General features: G+C 38.4%; 1 protein-coding gene across 3 annotated transcripts in view; it reads right to left on the bottom strand.

Annotated features, from left to right (window-relative positions):
* Positions 1 to 22,375, bottom strand: part of SLC35D2 (solute carrier family 35 member D2) — a 649,758-nt gene that overhangs the window by 440,416 nt on the left and 186,967 nt on the right. For all 3 annotated transcript variants that reach the window (XM_044059523.1, XM_044059521.1, XR_006363184.1), the window contains exon 4: positions 5,104 to 5,171. In XM_044059523.1, the coding sequence (XP_043915458.1) occupies positions 5,104 to 5,171 (68 nt within the window). The remainder of the gene's footprint in view (positions 1 to 5,103; positions 5,172 to 22,375) is intronic.

Genomic DNA, 22,375 nt, shown 5'->3' with positions numbered 1-22,375 from the left:
CTTTAGTGCCATTGTGGCACTTATGTACTAGGCCCTGGTCTCTAATGAATCCCCCACTCCTGATCCCAGTTACACTGTCAGTGCCATTACAGCACTTTAAGCAGTCATTCTAGGTGGTCTAATGTTTCTCCCCAACTCCCTGATCCCTTTTGCAATACAGGTGCCGATATGGCACTGTATCCCCCACTGCAATCCATGCAGTAACATTAGTGCCAGTACAGCACTTTCTACCTGGTGTCCACTGGCTGGCTCTCCCATCCCTGTTTTGATGTTGACACCACTAAGGCACTTTTAAAGTAAGCCTTGATGCCTCGTGGTTCTCCACTACCATGGCATGGTGGGGATGGCCATGCCAATCTACACAACTGAGCACTTTCTAAAGACAGCTTGTTTGGGGCAGTTCTGCGGAGGAAGAACATTGCTAATTAGCAATATGTCCCCCAAATTCCTCATTTAGCATTCAGCATGGCCCTTTACAGGACTGCACGCCTTTGTGTTGGTGGGTTATGCAATATTATGTAAGAGCACTTGCTAAACACCAAAAAAAGTACCGCAACATGTAAACCTAGGTTTTGGGAAAGTATGGAAAGGAGTCCACGAAGCTTCATTTATTTTTAGTAGTATGCTGTATGGGTCCTGCCACCCTGGTAGAATGAACCCTAGCATGATTCTAAAGTGCTCTGTTTTACTTAGCTTAACAGAAAGTAGAACACTGGGCCAAAAACTCTGACCAAGTTTATCTGGTCAGAAGCAGCTATACTCTACTCTCCTGAAGGAAACGCACCACTGATTTATTTTCCAGTACAGATGAATTCATCTGGTATATCTCAGTAGTCTATGAAGATTCACAGCTTGCACTAAAAGGAAAAGAGTGGCAAATGACGACATTTATTCAGTGAAACAGCTGCTATCACCTTTGACATGAAAGAAGAGTTAGTTTGTAATGGCATGTTCTTATTATGGAACCTGCATAAGTAGATTTACACATTAACACTTGTAACATTGAGATTGACTTAGCCTGCCATTCAAAATAATCTGTTTTATCCTTTACAGGGTCATAGAGACTCTGTAGTTTACCTCAACAGCTGCTGTGCACAAGACAAGTGAACCCATTATGGGCAGAGTGCTGGTCTATTTTGGAATGCACACTGTTTTTCATTTACACACTACAAGCAGCTTAATTACTGCAGGTTTCTGAGAGGTGACAGCAAAACAGAGAACACAGAAGACACACACAGATTCATGGAGGACATGCAGAAGACACACACAGATTTACGGAGGACATGCACCCCAGCTGAGAATCATACTGAATAATGTATTGTTATGAGGTGGGAATGCTACATAATATGGCAGGCTCCTCAGTGGTCTCCTAGACTGCATACCTAGTGACTACTTATGAACTTATGAAAGTGGTATCTCATTTTGAATTTCAAATTCAGGTTTAATAACCTACATACTTCTATCAGAAACCTCTGCCAAAAAGAAAAAGGATTTCCAGGAGGGAACTTAAAATCTACCAAGTCTACTGGTTAACAGGAGGTAAGGCAAGCTTTTTTTTAGCATAACTGTCATCTTGCTGGTGTAAATTTGATAAAATCCTTTAAGAAACTCTTAATGGACAGGAGAGCAGAAATCTGTAGACAGACAGGGGATGCATACTGCAATTGCTGATACATGAACAAACTGAAGACTATTGTCAAGTTAGCATCATAACATTGGCTAAATGCAAACTGAACACTGGACAGTTTAAGGGGGGTTAGTCCTTAAGAAATGCCCTGGACATAAATCTTTTTCACATCGGGATGTAAGACTTTTTTTTGGTAGTCTTTCTGGCCTTTGAGAATTTTCAGTGCTTTAGTGGAGAATGAACTACCTGAGAAAATAAGCTTCTAGTCTCTAAGCTAAGAGATTTGAAGCTCATTTGAAGAACTTTTCCTGATAGTCGAGAGAGGAGATTTTTGTAAAGAGGAAACGTTCATGATGGTCAAGTAGTGAAATGCACTGGCCAAGGTGGAGCTATGAGGATCGAGTTTGCCTTGTCCAATTCTGTTTGTAACAGTATGTTCTGTATTATAGGGATGGGAGTAGAGGCACACATCCAATCCTGATTCGATGGAAAACAGAAATAATTCTGGCTAAGTGGAGATAGTAGGAGTAGAAAGTTGTTCTGTTTTCTGATAGGTAAACTGCAGATTGCTGAATATTGCCATGTACTGTGCCTCCCAGTTGTAAAATACCTCTGTGCACCACTGTAAAGGTCTGGTTTCCCTTATTAGCTTATGTACCACATCAATGTACTGCTGTCTGTGTTAATCTGAAGGGTACCGAGAAGGACGTTATCTTGGAAGGCAGCCAACACCCTGTAATAGCTTTCATCTATTTCATGCTGATGTATACAGACCTTTCCTGTTGTGACAAGCAATTCTGGAATGAAAGGTTTTTGAAGCGCACTCTCCATACATAGCCTGAGAAGTCTGTTTTCATTTGCTGAGTACACTGTTGGAGCAGTGAGGGTATTCTTTTGGATATGCTGACTAGGTTCTGCTAGTAAAAAATTCCTTCCTTACCGAATGTACTATTGGAATCAAGGTTTTCAGAAGTCTGATGACTGATTCCAAATGCTCTTTGGAATCTACAGAGGATTTTTCATGTGAAAATGCATACAGAATGAGGGAGATGAAGGAAAGCATTTATCCCACAGCTCCGAAATACTGACTTGCCATAGTAGCATACAAAGTTAAGAATCTGACAATGTTAGAGTAAGGCTATGATTTGTTAACAAGCTGCTTTCTGTAGTCAAGGGTGTGATCCCCTCAGCCTCTATCTGCCTACTATGTGACTTTGAGCAAGTCATTTATTCAGACAGTGCTGTGGGGCAATTGGGAAATTGGGCTTAAATCCTCAATGATCTCCTGAATTTCACATTTAGGTTTAATGAAATGCCTGTAACCAGGTACCTTACATTAAAAAGAGATAAAAAATGCAAACAGCGGTGGGTAATAATACAGAGATTTATGACTGAGTTTCTAATTGCAATCAAGCTGTTATATAACTGGATGTCAAGCATTTACTTTGAGATTTGAGCTAATCAAAGCGCAAGAGTAAACTGTGATATCCATTCTGAGAACATATAACTACTTGGTTTTGATCACTGAAATCTGTTTGCAATTATGTGTAGAACATGGAACTTCACCTATCCCATGTTTTACAGTTACAGAGAGACAGGGAAAAAAGATGTGTAGAATGCTAAGTGTGTTAGATCTCTGAAAGCTGCAACACAATTAGGGCTGTAAGAACATTACTTCCAGTATATTGGGCTTTACTTTCCCCAATGTACTACAGAATGCAAAGGAAAGAAGGAAAAATATATAGTATTAGAGCAAAAAGGCTTTTACAGCTTTGAAAGCCATCACACTTCAGACAGCATCCAGAAGTTAAATGTTTCTTTGCAGTAGCATTACAGGATCTAATACACTGTGCTGCCACACACAAAACGAACTGTTGCAAAGTAAAGTGCATTACAGCTGTTAAAGCTGTTCCACCTTTTTAATGCTGTTCTGTGGTTTATGCTTTAGTGCAAGACTACAGCATAACAGTGTCGAAAGGTGCTTAAGAAACTTTGGTAAGCACCTTTCTTATGTCAGGAAGATGCTTAACAAGTTTATATTTTTATTGATTTCAGAGCAGAATCTCACTATTCATATGTTACACATTTTAAAAGCATTATTTTTTGTCTTGAGTTAAAGTTTATCAGGCCCAGAAAGATTACTCTCTGGGCTATTTGGAGTGATTCTTTTCTAAATTCACTGTTTTTTCTTGTGTGCAAGTTGTATAGGAATCTTGAAGACGTGCACCTTCCATACTTAGTACTGCCATGAAGGAATCTTTCTGTATGAACAGTGAAACTGCCTTTTAGAGTTACTATTCTGAATCTGTCAGGACAAACTGGTTTAAATTGAAATGTTTAAAACTGGTCTTCATTTTTTCCATGTATTTTTTCCTCTCATGACTGCTGACCTTCCAGCCCCCCCCCCCAGTCATACATGGCTTTTACCTGGGAATAGGATTAAAGTTATGCAGGCCAGCCAGTCATTCATTCATGCAGACATGAGACTGCTTTATGCCCTCATTGGCAGCTTGGAAATGTTTTGTTTGTTTTGGCCCTAGAAAACAAAACTGAATAAAAAATGCCCTTTTGATGGTCTATTGCTCTACTTTTATCTTTTTATATTGTTTTGTTTGCCCAAACATGTCACTGCTATTGTCCCACCAGTGTTGAGGACTGACTTGTTTGTGGCATTTCCAACAAAATGTCTTTATTTCTTTTTCTAATAGTAATGTTATACTCTGTTATATGCATTAATTTTATTCACTGCCTGTAACTGCATAGTCCACTATATGCATGTGTTTTCTCCATTGCCTGCAATTACACTGCTATTATTTTTCACTTGTAAATTTTCTTCAGAGCTTCCACAAAAAATGTGCACTTTGTAGCTGGATATCCTGGTTAACTAAACAAAATTACAATTACATAAAATAAAACATGTATCTCAATTGAGAAATGGTCAGTACAGTTTTGTGAGAATGATGCATACACACACACATCCATATAAACCTATTTATATTTATTTGTCTATATATATGTGTGTGTGTGTGTGTGTGTGTGTGTGAGAGTGTGTGTATCTGTATATATACATATATATGTGTGTGCTCGCGAGTGTGTACACACACACACACATATATATATATATATATATATATATATAGATATACAGTTTACCTACAAAAATGCATGGATACAGTCCCTCTGTAATTACTTAATAAACATTTTTATTCATCATTACATACATAGAAATGCCTCATACAAGTATGTGAAGTCCACATATTCAGACTAGCATATAAAGCACTCCATATATTTAATTTACAAAAGCTGCTTTGGAAAACATTTACTTGTCATTCACACATTTACAGACACTAGATCAACATTAATGTACACAAATTCTACAGAAACAAATATCACTTAAATGGGTACCTTTTGCGAGCTTTGCCTTATACAAGAACAACCATGAAATATACCATAAAGAAAGCCTATGCCAACTGTACCTTAGTTTCTTTGTGCTCGCTAATCCAGTGATGTGATTTCCAACGTACAACAGAGGTAAAGGAAACACCTGAAATATAGCAAAAATAAAAGTTCATAATAAGACTAACTGAAGTGATCACTAACAAAACTTACAATGTGCAAAAAAAAAATATTCTACAACGTTGCTTCCAGCAAAAGAATAAAGAGCCCTGCACCACTTCTCACTTAACCATTTATGTAGGTATGGGTGGCACAGTGGTGCAATTAGCATTGTTGATTCACAGCAACAGGTTCTCCTGTATGATTCTTGGCTGGGATGGCTTCTGTGCAGAGTCTGCATGTCCTCCCTGCATTCATGTGGGTTTTCTCCGGGTGCTCTGGTTTCCTACCACATTCCAAAGATATGCATCTGGAGCGTTTCTCCCCAGGCCTCCGCTGAAAATGAGCTCTGTCCCAGTCAGAATTTTACGGTAAACAAATGTGAAATAAATAAATTTATTGTCCCACATTTTCCATGTGAGTGACCTGTAACTGTGTAGCAACTTCTGTATTAAATGTTTCTCTGCCAAAGCTGCAGTGAACACCTACTCACAAGGAAAACTGCAGTTCAACTACTTCACTCACAACACACCAAAATCAGACTTGGACTCATAAGGTATTGTCCCTATCACCCTTACAGAACTGTGACAATTCCTCTTCCTCTTTTTACACACACACACACACACACACACACACACACACACACACACACACACACACAGTGACAGACACTTGTGTGTGCATGTATCTACAGTTCTTTAAACGGACTTTGATCACTCATGAAATATTTATTTTATTTATTTATTTTACATTTGTTGACCGGGCTAGTCTAACTGGATATATGTCCATTTTCAGTACAGGCCTGGGGAGATAAGCTCCAACATTATGGTAATGTAACAGGACTACAAATAAAAATAAATTGTAAATAGAACATTATTACAAAGAATTAATATAAGGTAATGTAACAGGATTACAAGTAAAAGTAAAATTGTGAACAGAAAATTATTACAAAGAATAAATGCAGTTCATAGCTAAAGGGTGTCTATTAATGAACTAAAGTAGCTTCAATAGCAAACAGATAAAAAAAACAACAATAATGGTACAAGGAAAAAAATAAGATCAAAGAAGGATTGGGTTAGCAAAGAAGTAACAAACAAGATTAGAGAAAGAGAGGTTAGCAAAGAAGTAACAAACAAGATTAGAGAAAGAGAGGTTAGCAAAGAAGTAACAAACAAGATTAGAGAAAGAGAGGTTAGCAAAGAAGTAACAAATGATTAGAGAAAGAGAGGTTAGCAAAGAAGTAACAAACAAGATTAGAGAAAGAGAGGTTAGCAAAGAAGTAACAAACAAGATTAGAGAAAGAGAGGTTAGCAAAGAAGTAACAAACAAGATTAGAGAAAGAGAGGTTAGCAAAGAAGTAACAAACAAGATTAGAGAAAGAGAGGTTAGCAAAGAAGTAACAAACAAGATTAGAGAAAGAGAGGTTAGCAAAGAAGTAACAAACAAGATTAGAGAAAGAGAGGTTAGCAAAGAAGTAACAAATGATTAGAGAAAGAGAGGTTAGCAAAGAAGTAACAAACAAGATTAGAGAAAGAGAGGTTCGCAAAGAAGTAACAAACAAGATTAGAAAAAGAGAGGTTAGCAAAGAAGTAACAAACAAGATTAGAGAAAGAGAGGTTAGCAAAGAAGTAACAAACAAGATTAGAGAAAGAGAGGTTAGCAAAGAAGTAACAAACAAGATTAGAGAAAGAGAGGTTAGCAAAGAAGTAACAAACAAGATTAGAGAAAGAGAGGTTAGCAAAGAAGTAACAAATGATTAGAGAAAGAGAGGTTAGCAAAGAAGTAACAAACAAGATTAGAGAAAGAGAGGTTAGCAAAGAAGTAACAAACAAGATTAGAGAAAGAGAGGTTAGCAAAGAAGTAACAAACAAGATTAGAGAAAGAGAGGTTAGCAAAGAAGTAACAAACAAGAATAGAGAAAGAGAGGTTAGCAAAGAAGTAACAAACAAGATTAGAGAAAGAGAGGTTAGCAAAGAAGTAACAAACAAGATTAGAGAAAGAGAGGTTAGCAAAGAAGTAACAAACAAGATTAGAGAAAGAGAGGTTAGCAAAGAAGTAACAAATGATTAGAGAAAGAGAGGTTAGCAAAGAAGTAACAAACAAGATTAGAGAAAGAGAGGTTAGCAAAGAAGTAACAAACAAGCTTAGAGAAAGAGAGGTTAGCAAAGAAGTAACAAACAAGATTAGAGAAAGAGAGGTTAGCAAAGAAGTAACAAACAAGATTAGAGAAAGAGAGGTTAGCAAAGAAGTAACAAACAAGATTAGAGAAAGAGAGGTTAGCAAAGAAGTAACAAACAAGATTAGAGAAAGAGAGGTTAGCAAAGAAGTAACAAATGATTAGAGAAAGAGAGGTTAGCAAAGAAGTAACAAACAAGATTAGAGAAAGAGAGGTTCGCAAAGAAGTAACAAACAAGATTAGAGAAAGAGAGGTTAGCAAAGAAGTAACAAACAAGATTAGAGAAAGAGAGGTTAGCAAAGAAGTAACAAACAAGATTAGAGAAAGAGAGGTTAGCAAAGAAGTAACAAACAAGATTAGAGAAAGAGAGGTTAGCAAAGAAGTAACAAACAAGATTAGAGAAAGAGAGGTTAGCAAAGAAGTAACAAATGATTAGAGAAAGAGAGGTTAGCAAAGAAGTAACAAACAAGATTAGAGAAAGAGAGGTTAGCAAAGAAGTAACAAACAAGATTAGAGAAAGAGAGGTTAGCAAAGAAGTAACAAACAAGATTAGAGAAAGAGAGGTTAGCAAAGAAGTAACAAACAAGATTAGAGAAAGAGAGGTTAGCAAAGAAGTAACAAACAAGATTAGAGAAAGAGAGGTTAGCAAAGAAGTAACAAATGATTAGAGAAGGAAAAGTTAGGGTGTCGAGTCAGTAGTATTATGAGCAGTATATACAAGAGGAATAATGATTGGCAATATTTGGACAAGAAAAAAAGAGTGGAGGGGGTGAAAGGTACCCTCTAGTTGTTATGTTAGACAAGGTTTGTGTGAAATGTCGTAGGTAGCATAAGTATTAACAAAGACATAGAAGACTATCAGGAAGTGTGAAAAGTCATAGGTAGCATAGGAGTTAACATTGACGTAGAACAATATCGGTAGGTGGAGAGTGATTATAGAAAAAAGAAGAGTAAGTTTAACGAAGTTAGAAGGAAATATAAAAACTACATTATTGACTATGAATGAATAAGATGTGATTGTGCTCTAGTGGGTAGTAGAGGGGGGAAAGGAAATATGATAGCTGGCAGGTGTTAATCTGGATTAGTACATGGGCATAACCAATGTTCTTTAAGGTGTAGTTTTAGCTGCTGTTTGAATAGTGATAAGGATGGAAGTAATTCTAGGTTGCTGGGGAGTTTGTTCCAACTCTTACCCACAGAGTTTGCAAAGAGAGAGTCTCCAGCTTTATTGAGGGATTTCAGGGTGGATATTTGTAGTTTATTTGCTGAGCGTAGGGTAGTGAGATTTCTATAAGGAGTTGCAATGCTACAAAAAATAGGAGTCCTATTGGTGTGAAAGAGAATCTTGTGGGTAATTGTAAGTTGCTGGAACAGTAGCTGGTCTTGGAGTTCAAGCCAGCCTAGTTGTTTGAGGTTTAAACAGTGATGAGTTCTATATGGTGAACCAGTGGCAAATCTGGCAATGTTGTTGTAGGAGGTTGCTAGTTTGTTTAGGTTAGTTTTGGAAATATTTGTATAGATAGATAAAGCATACAGGGGAGTAGACATCAGGTGAGCATGGGAAATGGTAGTTTTGGCTTCAGGGTAAGGAAGGACTTTACCTTGTCCAGTGAGCCCAGTTTTCTGTTAACAGTTTTAATTGAAGTGCTAATATGTGTGTCAAACTTGAGATTGTAATCTATAGTTACCCCTAAGAGCTTGGTGGTTGGATCAGGTTTAATTATAGTACCATTGCTTGATTTGACTGCTAGGTCTATTGGATGGGACTTCTGTGAAGGAGTAAAAACAAGTAACTTGTTTTTTTTGGCGTTTAGTAGGAGGCAATGGTGCAAAAACCATTTTTCAACTGAGGTAAATTCTGACTAGGTGATAGATTGGAACTCGGATGCTAAGGTGGCAGAACACACTAATGTGGAATCATCTGCATAATTTATGCAGGTAGATTGTGGAATATTTAACTGTAGGTCGTTGATAAAGATAGAGAAGAGAAGAGGTCCCAAGATGGAACCTTGTGGGACCCCAAGAGTAATAGGAAGAAGAGTAGAGAGGTTGTTGTCCCAGAGAACAGCTTGCTGTCTGTTTTCTAGGTAGGACTTGAACCACTGTAGTGCCTTTGTGTTGAGTGAGTATTGCTCTAGTATTTGTAGTAGTAATTGATGGTTCACCATATCAAAGGCTTTAGATAGGTCTATAAATAAAGCAGTAGAGAGCCTATTATTGTTACGATGCTTGTTGATGCAATCAGTGATGGATAGTAGGGGAGTAGTAGTACTGTGGTATGCCCTAAAACCTTGTTGACAGTCTGCTAGAAGGTTATGTAAGAGAAGGTGATCAAGTAGTTGGCGGTGCATACATTTTTCCATTATTTTTGCTAGAGGGGAGAGCAGGGCTATGGGGCGATAGTTGGATATTTCGGTTGAGTTACCACCCTTATGAAGAGGAATTATGTGTGAGATTTTCCAGAGAGATGGGATATAACTTTCTGTAATAGTTCTACTGATTAGTATGGAAATAGGATAGGAGAGAACTTTAGCTGCAATTTGCAGGCATTCCGCTGGTAGGAGATCAGCGGATGGGGTACATGGTTTAAGTTTTGTTATTAAGGTGTGGATGACAGATGTAGAGACTGGATTTAGTTGAAAGGTAGGTGTTTTGCTAGTCATGGAGAATAGGAGGTTTGTGGTAACAAGAGGTAAGGAATTTGCGAGAGACTACAGTTTCAGTAAAGGAGGTATTGAAGGTGTCAGCAATCTCCTTAGATGTACTTGGGGAAAATGCTGTAGGAGTTGGAGTCTTGGAGTGTCCTGGGTGTAGAAGTTTGTTAATAGCAGTCCAAAATGTTTGGGGGGGTTTGCTGATAACGGTCTTGGAGTTTTAGGTAGTAGTTTTTTTTTTATCAAGGAGTATAGCTTTCTTTGTGGTGTTTCTATGCTGTTTATAGTTCTGGTGATCAGTTGGGCTCTTAGTACATCTCCATTTAGACCAGATCTTATTTCTTACTAGAATTTTTTGTCTTGTTTTTTTTAGAGAGCCATGGTGCTGTTTTACTTCTGGTTCTTATGGATCAACTATGGCTAGGTATTCCAGTATTTGTAGGAATTTAGAGTTAAAATGGGATACTGCTTCATCAAGGGAGAGTTCTTTTAAGGGAGACCAATCACAGGCTTGTAGCTCAGCTTGGAAACTTACAGCATTAAAGTGTTTTTTTGTTTCATTTTCATATGGTTTTAAAGATAGGTTGTTTAGGGAAGAAGGTTTTATGCCTAATGATATAGGTGAGTGAATGGTCGCTAATGTCGTCAGGTAGGCTGTCTGCAGTATAAGTGAGGGGATGGTTTCTTACCAGGATCCAATCTAGTGTACTTTCTTTGTTAGTGGGCATATGGATTCTTGTAGGGGTTGTGATAAACTGAGAAAAGCCATACAAGTTAATATGGATTGAAGGTTGATTGGAAGTACAACAGTTCCAGTCTATATTGAAGTCTCCAAGTACTAGAGTTTCTTGAGGGAGTGAGGATGAGAGGAAGCATAGGATATTTTCCAGGGTGTTGATATTACTCCTTAGAGGTAGACAGGTGCATATTATATAGATAGCTTTGCCAGAATTGAGCTGGAGTTTAGGACAAGGATTTCTGTGTGATTATCTAATGGTAGTTGTATGTCTACTAGAGACACATTGAGATAAGATTGATACAAAATTGCTACACCTCCACCTTTTTTGTAGTTCGGTCAGCCCTTATTATATTATACCCTGGTGGGATGACTTCATTATCTTTTGTTCCTGGTTTGAGCCAGGTTTCTGTTAGGCAAAGGACATCAAATTAATGTATGTCCAGTAGCGTAAACAGTTGGCTAATTTTATTGTTTAAGCTCTGTATATTAAGATGGGCTATCAATAAGGAATTAGTAGTTTTGGTCAGGGTTGTATGAGTGGTGGTTTGGGGCAGTTGGGCTTTAGTAGGGTATTGTTAGGTCCTGGGTTGGGGTGGATATCCCCATGAAGAAGAGGGCGTTGTTGTAATGTATGTAATAGTGTCAGGAGTTTGAAGAGAGTATATAGTGTTCTTCTGGCTTGTTGGAGACTAATGTGGGCTAGCCTATGATATTTTGGGGAGAGGTAGGTTGAGGTAGAGATGATGTTTGCATGGTTGTGGGTAGTAGGTGGATTGGTAAGTAATGCTTGTTTTAAAGGATGAAGGGGTGCAGTGATGTGTGAGTTTTCATACCATGTAAGTTTGAATGGTATGAGTAGTATGTGTATAGATGCAAGAGAGAGGAGTAAGTATTTAAGTTTAGGTTGATGTGATTTAAGCATGGTTGAATGGGGAGAGATGTAAGTAAAGTAGTAGTAGGATAGGTAAGAAAGCCAGGAAGGATAGAGATAGTATGGAAGTAGAAGTAGTGGGGAGGGGAGTGTGTGTAAGGGAGTGTCTGTATGTAGTGTTTAGCTAAAGATTATGGGTAATTGGATAATTATGGGAAGGGGAGTGTCTTATGAGGTATAAATGTAGGAGCACTGGGGTTGTTGGGAATTGGGGGTAGGGTAGGGGAGCGGAGTGAGCCCACAGGGCGAATGGAGTGGGGATGAAACAGGTGGCTAAGGACTAACAGAAAAACCTGTGTGCAGGTGAATACTGAGGAAAAGTTCAGTAGATACAGGTAAGTATTGAGGGCTAGAAGCTGGGAAGTGCAAGGTAAGGGACAGTAGAGAGATGGGTATCAGGTATTGGGAGGGAGTCTCAAGAAAAGCTTCTTAGGCTGTGCAGGAGAAAAGATATTTAGGCTATCCTAAATTAGTATAGGATCTGAGCCTTACACCAGTTAAAGTGAGGGCAAACAATGCTAGGAATCAGCCTATGTTATGGTGTCATCTAGTGGGCAAAGGATGAAATTGCAGCTGAAGCTGGTGAGCAGAGAAGGATGGTAGAAGGTATACAGAGCACAAGAAACAGTTGCTGGAAACAGTGCAAGGATAGAACTAAATAATTGGTGTAAGGGGTAGAGTGAAAGGGTAGGTAAAATAGAAAAACCTTTAGGGGTAGAGGGAGGGTATGGCTGCTAGGTATCCTGGCTAGGTAGCATGCTAGAAACCATATACAAATTGTTAGGCAAGTGTTCAGGTTTAGACAGCACGTACTTCTTGCCTCTTTAGGTAACAGGGATCTTTTACAGGACGGTGAGAGACTTTTAATTAAGTAAATGTTGTAAGGGTAGATTGCACAGGTCCTTTCGCCAGCTGGATTGGTCCCACTGTAATGCTACAAGATGGTAGAAAAATAAACCTGAGAATAGTGGGTAAAAGAAAAACAGTGGTAGGATAAGTGAGTAGATATATACTTAGACATAAGGAAGAAAACACAGTAATAAGGAAGACAAGTCAACAGTATAAATTCTGAAACATTCAATCATTCATTTTAAAGCATTCAGATAAATGGCTAGATCAGAGTACAGTGCCAGAGTAAAGCGGCATTGCTAAAACATAATTCTAACTGGAACATGACACTCATAACAAGTAGATTAAATATCCTAGTTGTAAGTGCCCTTTACAAGAGCAGCTATGTGTTAATAATTACACATATGCACCAACAATCTTCAGACACAGTATGAGGTCTAAAAGGTAAGCATTTTTCAGCTAAGGCAATTAAAATAAATCTGCGATAGTGATAACAGTAACAATAGGAATATATAGAGCAGTTGCAGCTCAAAATGAGGTATTCACCTTTTAAACGCGGATAGTCTACTTATATTGCCAAATGGAGTCTAAAGCACATACAATGTAGTTAGCAACAGCACCGTTTATCTCTGTCCACGCAAAACAGTGCAACCACAAGCATTACTCACTAGTTAAAGAAGTGCAGCAGAAGGTATAACAAATAAACACAGGGTCTAGGTTAAATCTGCCACATACCTGGAAACGAATGCCTGGTCTAAAAATAATAATACTATTATTATCACAGATAGGTCACCGGCAGCTCCTACACCTTATAAAGTTTCCATATAGCCTCAAGCTATAAAAAAAATAGCAGCACTATCTTCAATTAGAAATAATTCCCCAGGTGTCTACAAGCATTACTCACTAGTTAAAGATATGCTGCAGAAGGTATAATAAATAGACACAGGGGCTAGGTTAAATCTGCCTCATACCTGGGAACTAATGCCTTGTCTAAAAAATAATAACACTATTATTATCATTGCTAGGTCACCGGCAGCTCCCACACCTTATAAAGTTTCCATACAGCCTCAGGCAATATAAAACAGTAACAGCACTATCTACAATTAGAAATAATTCCCCGGGTCTCTACAAGTAAGAAGGTGTACAATATAGTCAGAGGAGTTGTGTCGTAGGGAATAAACAATTAAATGTTTATAAGGGGACGTGCTAGCAGTGCCATTTGGGCCTCTCACATTTACATTTAGTACATAGTAGAGTGGAGAAAATCAGGGTAAGCCCGCACTACTTGTGGTTGTCGTGTTGGAGTACAAATGCTCATATGGTCTCCGATGCCATCTGAGAGCAGCTAAAATAAAATAAAATAAATTATAGACTGTGAGGGGGATGTGTGCAACCTACTAGTACCACTTATAGTAAGTGAAAGTACGAATGAATGCTCACACAAACCCAGAGGTTAAAATACAAGCCTCAGTTGCCGCCAAGAGGATTATAGGAACATAAAGCAGGTTCATCCTAGTGTAAAACAATTAGCAAATTAGTGCACCAAGATTAATTGCTAAGGAACGTTGTAGGTGTTTAAGCTTAAGGAAGCTAAGGTAATAACATTACTTGCTTTAATACCCTTCTATGAGTATAAGTGAGTAAAGATGAATTACACAGCTCTTACATCAAGTGGGTTAGCTTGCGATTACTCCATGTGGTACGTGCAGATAACAGCTGAGCGCTTACACATTACTTGCAACTGTACATTCATTAAAAGCAGCTAACAACTGCAGATATATAAAGATTAATGTCAACCAACAGTAAAACAATTCCATTAGACTATAAATGATTAGTGAAACATTTAAAAACAAACAGAACAAATGACTTACAAGGACGCTAGGGCCACGTACGCAAAGCAGCCAGGGGGTAGAATCCTGTATCTAAAGATGGTGCTTCGCAGGGCAAGAAGTCTATATGGGATTGGAACGGGTATGAGGTAGAAAGGGGATGGGAATGAAGAGGCGGACAGGTAATCAAGGAGGGGCTAACCCTAGAATGATAGCAACTAGAATATAGGGAGTGGGATAACCAAGAGGAAAGGGTACGCAAGGAAGAAAAGGAAACAAGTAAATATACAGGAGGGGTGGTAGGAGTAAGAAGAAGAATAGGAGGCAGACAGTGTTTAGGGGGAAGATAGACAGTGAAGAATGGCCACTAACCAAGAAACAGGTGGCTAAGGACTAGCAGAAAAACCTGTGTGCAGGTGAATACTGAGGAAAGTTCAGTAGATACAGGTAAGTATTGAGGGGTAGAAGCTGGGAAGTGCAAGGTAAGGGACAGTAGAGAGATGGGTATCAGGTATTGGGAGGGAGTCTCAGACAGAGTGATAATAGCAAGATAGGAAAGATCTTCTTAGGCTGTGCAGGAGAAAAGATACTTAGGCTATCCTAAATTAGTATAGGATCTGAGCCTTACACCAGTTAAAGTGAGGGCAAACAATGCTAGGAATCAGCCTAGGTTATGCTGCCATCTAGTGGGCAAAGGATGATATTGCAGTTGAAGCTGGTGAGCAGAGAAGGACGGTAGAAGGTAAACAGAGCACAAGAAACAGTTGCTGGGATAGAATTAAATAGTTGGTGTAAGTGGTAGAATGATAGGATAGGTAAAAGAGAAAAACCTTTAGGGGTAGCGGGACTGTATGGCTGCTAGGTATTCTGGCAAGGTAGTGTGCTAGAAAGCATATACAAATTGTTAGGCAAGTGTTCAGGTTTAGACAGCACGTACTTCTTGCCTCTTTAGGTAACAGGGATCTTTTACAGGACGGTGAGAGACTTTTAATTAAGTATCTGTTGTAAGGGTAGATTGCACAGGTCCTTTCGCCAGCTGGGTTGGTCCAACTGTAATGCTACAAGATGGTGGACAAATAAACATCTTGCCTCTTTAGGTAACAGGGATCTTTTACATGACGGTGAGAGACTTTTAATTAAGTATCTGTTGTAAGGGTAGATTGCACAGGTCCTTTCGCCAGCTAGGTTGGTTCCACTGTAATGCTACAAGATGGTGGACAAATAAACAAGGATGCTAGGGCCAGGTACGCAGAGCAGCCAGGGGGTAGAATCCCGTATCTAAAGATAAAATATTTTAAAGTATTAAGTTTACCAGATTTTTTCCCAAAGGCTTGTCTAATACATGCTTTTTTCTTCATTCTAACAGTAACTAAGAACTGTCTGAAAAAGGGCCCCTGTGGTCTAAATCACTTACACTTGAAATAAATAAAACTTCACATCCCCAACAAAAGCATCACATCCTTTACTAATTCATATACAGTTAATAAGCATCACCACTAGTTTATCAACACCCTAGGAGGGCCATTAACTCTGATATACAGTGGAAATAAAAAGTTTACACACCCCTGTAAAAATGCCAGGTTTTTGTGATATAAAAAAATAATTTCAAAACTTTTCCCACCTTTAATGTGGCCTATAACCTGTACAATTCAATTGAAAAACAAACAAATCTGTTAGGGGGAAAAATATAAAAAATACAAAACGTACAATATGCTGGTTGCCTAAGTGTGCACTCTCTTAAACTAATACTTCGTTGTTTGTGCACACCCTTAAACTAATACTTTGTTGAAGCATTCTTTGATTTAATTACAGCATTCAGTCTTCTTGGGTAGGAGTCAATCAGCATGGCACATTCTGATTTGGCAATATTTACCCACTCATCCTTGCAAAAGCACTTCAAATCTGTCAGATTGCAAGGGCATCTCTTGTGCACAGCCCTCTTCATGTCACCCCACAGATTTTCTATTGGATTTAGGTCTGGACTTTGGCTGGGCCATTCCAAAACTTTAATTTTCTTCTGGTAACGCCATTCTTTTGTTGATTTAGATGTATGCTTGGGGTCATTGTTATGTTGAAAGGTGAAATTCCACTTCATCTTCAGCTTTCTATCAGATGCCTGAACGTTTTGGGCAAAAAGTGACTGGTATTTGGAACTGTTCATAATTCCCTCCACCTTGACTAAAGCCCCAGTTCTAGCTGAAGAAAAGCAACCCCAAAGCATGATACTGCCACCACCATGCTTCACCGTGGGGATGGTGTTTTTTTGGTGATGCAAAGTGTTGTTCTTGTGTCAAAAGTACCTTTTGGAATTGTGGCCAGAAAGTTCAACCTTGGTCTCATCAGACCTTAACACATTTTCCCACATGCTTTTGGGAGACTTCATGTACTGTTTTGCAAATTTTAGCTGGGCCTGGATGTTTTTCTGTGTAAGAAAAGGCTTCCATCTTGCAACCCTACCCCATAGTCCAGACATATGGAGACTACCGTAGATTGTTTTCACATGTAGTACACAACCTGTACTTGCCAGAAATTCCTGCAGCTCCTTCAGTGTTGCTGTAGGTCTTTTGGCAGCCTCTCTGACCAGTTTTCGTCTTGTCTTTTCATCAATTTTGGAGGGACATCCGGGTTTTTGCTAAGTCATTGTTGTCCCATATTTTCTCCACTTTTTGATTACTGTCTTCACTGTGTTCCATGGTATATCCAATGCTGTGGAAATTGTTTTCTACCCTTCTCCTGACTGATACCTTTCAACAATGAGATCCCTTTGATGCTTTGTAAGCTCTCTGCAAACCATGGCTTTTGCTGTAGCAGGCAACTGAGTAAATGTCAGGAAAATCCTACTAGGGCAGCTGAACTTTATTTGGGGTTACTATTGATTATTATTTATTTACATTTGTTGACCGGGAGTGTCTGACTGGACGTAGGTCCATTTTCAGCGGAGGCCCGGGGAGAAAAGCTCCACAGTTAAAATAAACAGACAGTAGTTACATTGGATTACATAGCGATTAACAATTTAACATAGCAATTACTTACAACATATTTACAGATGAAGAATATAGAACATCAGTAGACAGCTAGAATCTTTATCTGTGAAGTACATAACAGACATTAACAAATGTTACAATGAGAAGTTCTGTATAATAAGTACTAGGCTTATGAGCATCTGAGCTTGCTATAATCAAGGTAGTTAGTGGAGTGGAAAGAAAGGTAGTGGTTGGATGGGGTGGGTGATATTAGAGTGGGAGTTGCAAGAGCATAGCCAGCATGTTTTTAGGCACGCTTTTAGTAAAGTTTTGAAGTGGGTGCATAATGGTACGGAGGTAATTGTGGGTGGGAGGGAGTTTCATAATTTGGCTATGGTGCAAGAGAATAGTGCTTCACCAGCAGAGTTATTGGCTTTAGTGATCTGCAAGTGATTTATGTTGCTGGATCTTAGTGGTCTGGTGGTGCGATAGGGTTGGAGTATATTCTGGAGGGATGGGACATTTAGTGGATGGTTTACTAGTTTGTGGGCGAGTGAGAGTTGATACCACTGAAGGAGGTGAGGGAGTTCAAGCCAGCCCAGTTCAGCAAGTGAGAGACAGTGGTGACTACAGTAGGATGCCCCCGTGGCAAATTTGGCAATTTTGTTGTAGCAGGTCTCTAGCTTGTTTAGATCGATTGCCTTAGGTTTGTATATATTGGAGAGGCATAAAGTAGGGTGAAGATAAGGTGGGAATTTGCTACTGAAATCTTTGCTGCTTTGGTGAGAAATTGCTTATTTCTGTATTACGCTCCTAGTTTTTTGTGGACTTTTTTTATGGTCATGGATATGTGAATGTCAAATTTTAGTTTGTCTATTTCCACTCCTAGCAATTTGGTGTGTTCAGTTGGGTATATAGTGGTGTTGTCTTTTGCTGTGATGTTAAAGTGAGAGTTGTTTTGAGTATGTTTCGTGGGTTGGAAGATGAGTTAATCAGAGGCTCTTTAATTGATGGCAGGTGTGTACCCAAGAAGACTGAATGCTGTAATTAAATCAAAAGGTGCTTCAACAAAGTATTAGTTTAAGGGTGTGCACACTTATGCAACCAGCATATTGTACGTTTTTTATATATTTTTCCCCTAACAGATTTGCTTGTTTTTCAATTGAATTGTACAGGTTATAGGTCACATTAAAGGTGGGAAAAGTTTTGAAATGATTTATTGTGGTCTCATTTTTATATCACAAAAACCTGGCATTTTAACAGGGGTGTGTAAACTTTTTATATCCACTGTACATTTGCCTTAAACTGTCAAATACTCACTTTGTCGCTAGAGTTTATTGCTATCTGTTTTTACCAAAAGCATTCTTTGCTGAGTGCAGGAGTTTATGAAAGGTGGAACATGAGTGCTCCTGTGTATGGGATGTGCTAAATTAATGGTAAGGGAGTATGTGTTAATGCCAAACCTTTTAAGATATACAGAAGTTTTGTCATTACTGGCAAGAGCATATCTGTGCAACTGTTTGCAGGTTAGGATTAGAGTAAGATTTAGTGTGGTGCGTGTGTGCTGGTACTTGCAAAGTGTGAGTGAGGGTCTTGTTTAATGGTACTGTTAGGAAAAGTATTTTTTCCTGTAAGTTACGGGTTAGGGTTAGGAGCAGGGCCAGGCTTAGTGTCAGTGTCAGGAACAAAGAGGGACCAGCACACACGGCAACAGGAATTCAATACAAAATAATTATTTATTTAAGGTTGCTAGAAAGCCACCTTCCATCAAATTACACAGACCGGTTTCGGCTAGTGTAGCCTTTATCAATGTGACTTATCCATTACACAAAACCATTAATTAGACAAACACCTTTTACATCCTGGCACTCTTAATATACCCTTTTGTTAAAGTGGTATACACCTAACTGAACTTGTTGGGTAGATATTGTTTCATTAAAAAGTTGTGACATATGCAACATGAATATATACATACTTTAAACCACATACTTCTGAGTTCCTGATAATTTTAATATCGATAATTCCATAAATAAAAATTAATCATGCCATGGTATAATATAAACAACCAAAAAATTGCTATGTACTTAGCAGGACTCAGGTGCAAGAATGACATAAGTTAGCTGAGTATAACTATATTAATATTAAGGTTGGTAACTTAAATGTATGATAATCAACACTGTGTGTTGAGTTTGTTAGTGGTCTACCCTCATGAGGCTGATACCAATGTTAGAATTATTTTTAGAGAAACCATCATGTACTTCATATTCATTTAGTCCAGGCTTAAAAAAAGCCCCAAGAGTAGTGATCCACTTGTTTTCCATGTTATTAAGTTTAGTGTGCCAACCCATTTTAAAATTTCTGTGGAGTTGAATTTTGTCTATAATGACAAACCTAAATGATGCTCCTGTATGATGTTGACTGTGTTTGAATAGGGCGTTTGTGATCCTTCTATTTCTGATAGAACTTAAATGCTCCCTGATCCTAATTCTGATGGGTCTAGAAGTCTGCCCAACATAAAAAGCAGAGCATGTGCATTGTGCCAAATAAATCACCCAATCAGAGCTGCAATTTGCAAAGATGTTAATATTGTAGACGTTAGGGGTGTTTTTAGTGGTGAATTCTTTGCTTTTACAAATATGTTGACATGCACTGCAATGTCCGCATGGATAACAACCAACTAAAGCATCACCAAAAAGAGTTGTTTGTAATTTGGTGACTGGTGTAAACCTTTTATAGTGTGTTAGGTGAGATTGGATAGTGCGTCCCCTTCTATAAGAGAAAGCACAAGTCTCAGGGAGAATGTCATTAAGAAATGAATTAGACTGTAATATATCCCAATGTTTGCTGACAATTTGTCTGAACCAGGATGTGTTGTTACCATATGTGGTGACTAATCTAATAGGTTGTCTACCTTGTGTGGCATCATCCTGTAATCTGTTGTATTTTAGTAAATCAGATCTTCTCATAGGTTGGATTTGTTTGGCCGTATTGGTTAAATGTTCAGGGTTATAACCTCTATCCACAAATCTTGTTGTTAATTCTTCTTTTTGTCTGGACTACTCCACATCCGTGGAGCATATCCTTTTCAACCGCAAATATTGTGACTTTGGGATATTCCTAATGATGTGGCGGGGGTGAGAGCTGGTAGCATGAAGCAAGGTGTTGTACTTTGGAAATTTCCTGTGCATTGATGTTTCTAAAGTGTGATCAGGTAATCTTTTAATGACCACATCCAAAAAAACTATTTCATGATATCCAGTGTTGGCTGTAAAGTGTATATCAAATGGATTGTTGTTTAGATAGTCAATGAACTTGGATAATTCATCCAAGCCTCCCCGCCAAACCAACCAGCAGTCATCCAAGTATCTGCGCCATATGTCCATATGTTCCATATGAATATTTCGCTGGACATCATATATGAAGGCCTGTTCGTAATATCCCATAAATAAATCTGCATAAATTGGGGCAAAAGATGCCCCCATTGCTGTTCCATTGATTTGCCAGTATGGGTCGCCTTCAAAATAAAAGATGTTTTTTTGTAATACATATTCTGTGAGCTTGATCAAAAAATTATTGAATCCAGTAGAATATAACTTGGATTGATTTAACCAATACTTGACAGCCGAAATGCCAGCTTTATGTGGAATACTTGTGTACAAGGATGATACATCTAGTGTACATAACAGCCAATCTTCTTACAGTTGAGAGTCTTCAATAATGTTCAAAAATTGTGTAGTATCTTGGATGCGTGATCTGACCATAGTCAATAAAGGCTTAAGATATTCTGTCAGAAAGGCAGATAAAGGTTCAGTAAGGGATCCTCGGACCTGAAACTATGGGTCTACCTGGTGGGTTCAATAGATCTTTGTGTATTTTTGGAATTAAGTATAAGTATTGTGGCACTGGTTCCGGCACCTTGAGTTGCCTAGCAACTTGTGTGGTGATGATGCCCTCCTCAACAGCTAGATCCATGAATGAATCAATGTCAGTTTTGAAGTTAGGGGTGGGATCCACTACCATCTTTATATAAAACTGGGATTGAGACAACTGTCTAAGGGCCTCTGCCTTGTATTTTGAATACTCCATAACAACAATACCCCCACCTTTATCAACTGAAGTGATCACTATATTGTGGTTCTGTTGTAGTTGTGAGAGTGCTTCCCGTTCAAGTTGATTAAGATTACTCCGACTACTTGCGAAATCCTGGGAAAAGTGTAAATCTCTCATAACACACTCATTGAATATTGAGACGTGTTTGTCCATTGGTGGTACAAATTTGGATTGTCCAAACCTGAAACCAGTTAATCTTTGAGAGCTAGACTCATCTGAAAAAATAGCTTCAGGTTAAGTGTTCTACAAAAGTTGTTAATATCATCAGCTAAAAAATGTTCAGGCACTGGTGATCAGTCCAATCCAAGTTATATTCTACTGGATTCAATAATTTTTTGATCAAGCTTACAGAATATGTATTACAAAAAACATCTTTTATTTTGAAGGCAACCCATACTGGCAAATCAAAGGAACAGCAATGGGGGCATCTTTTGCCCCAATTTATGCAGATTTATTTATGGGATATTACGAACAGGCCTTCATATATGATGTCCAGCGAAATATTCATAAGGAACATATGGACATATGGCGCAGATACTTGGATGACTGCTGGTTGGTTTGGCAGGGAGGCTTGGATGAATTATCCAAGTTCATTGACTATCTAAACAACAATCCATTTGATATACACTTTACAGCCAACACTGGATATCATGAAATAGTTTTTTTGGATGTGGTCATTAAAAGATTACCTGATCATACTTTAGAAACATCAATGCACAGGAAATTTCCAAAGTACAACACCTTGCTTCATGCTACCAGCTCTCACCTCCGCCACATAATTAGGAATATCCCAAAGTCACAATATTTGCGGTTGAAAAGGATATGCTCCACAGATGTGGAATACTCCAGACAAAAAGAAGAATTAACAACAAGATTTGTGGATAGAGGTTATAACCCTGAACATTTAACCAATACGGCCAAACAAATCCAACCTATGAGAAG

The sequence above is a fragment of the Protopterus annectens genome, chromosome 17.part0, assembly GCF_019279795.1.
Source record: "Protopterus annectens isolate FY-2018-M chromosome 17.part0, PAN1.0, whole genome shotgun sequence".
Taxonomy (NCBI): Eukaryota; Metazoa; Chordata; order Ceratodontiformes; family Protopteridae; genus Protopterus; species Protopterus annectens.
The sequence above is the reverse complement of the archived record's forward strand: the minus strand, read 5'-3'. Positions and strand labels throughout refer to the sequence as shown.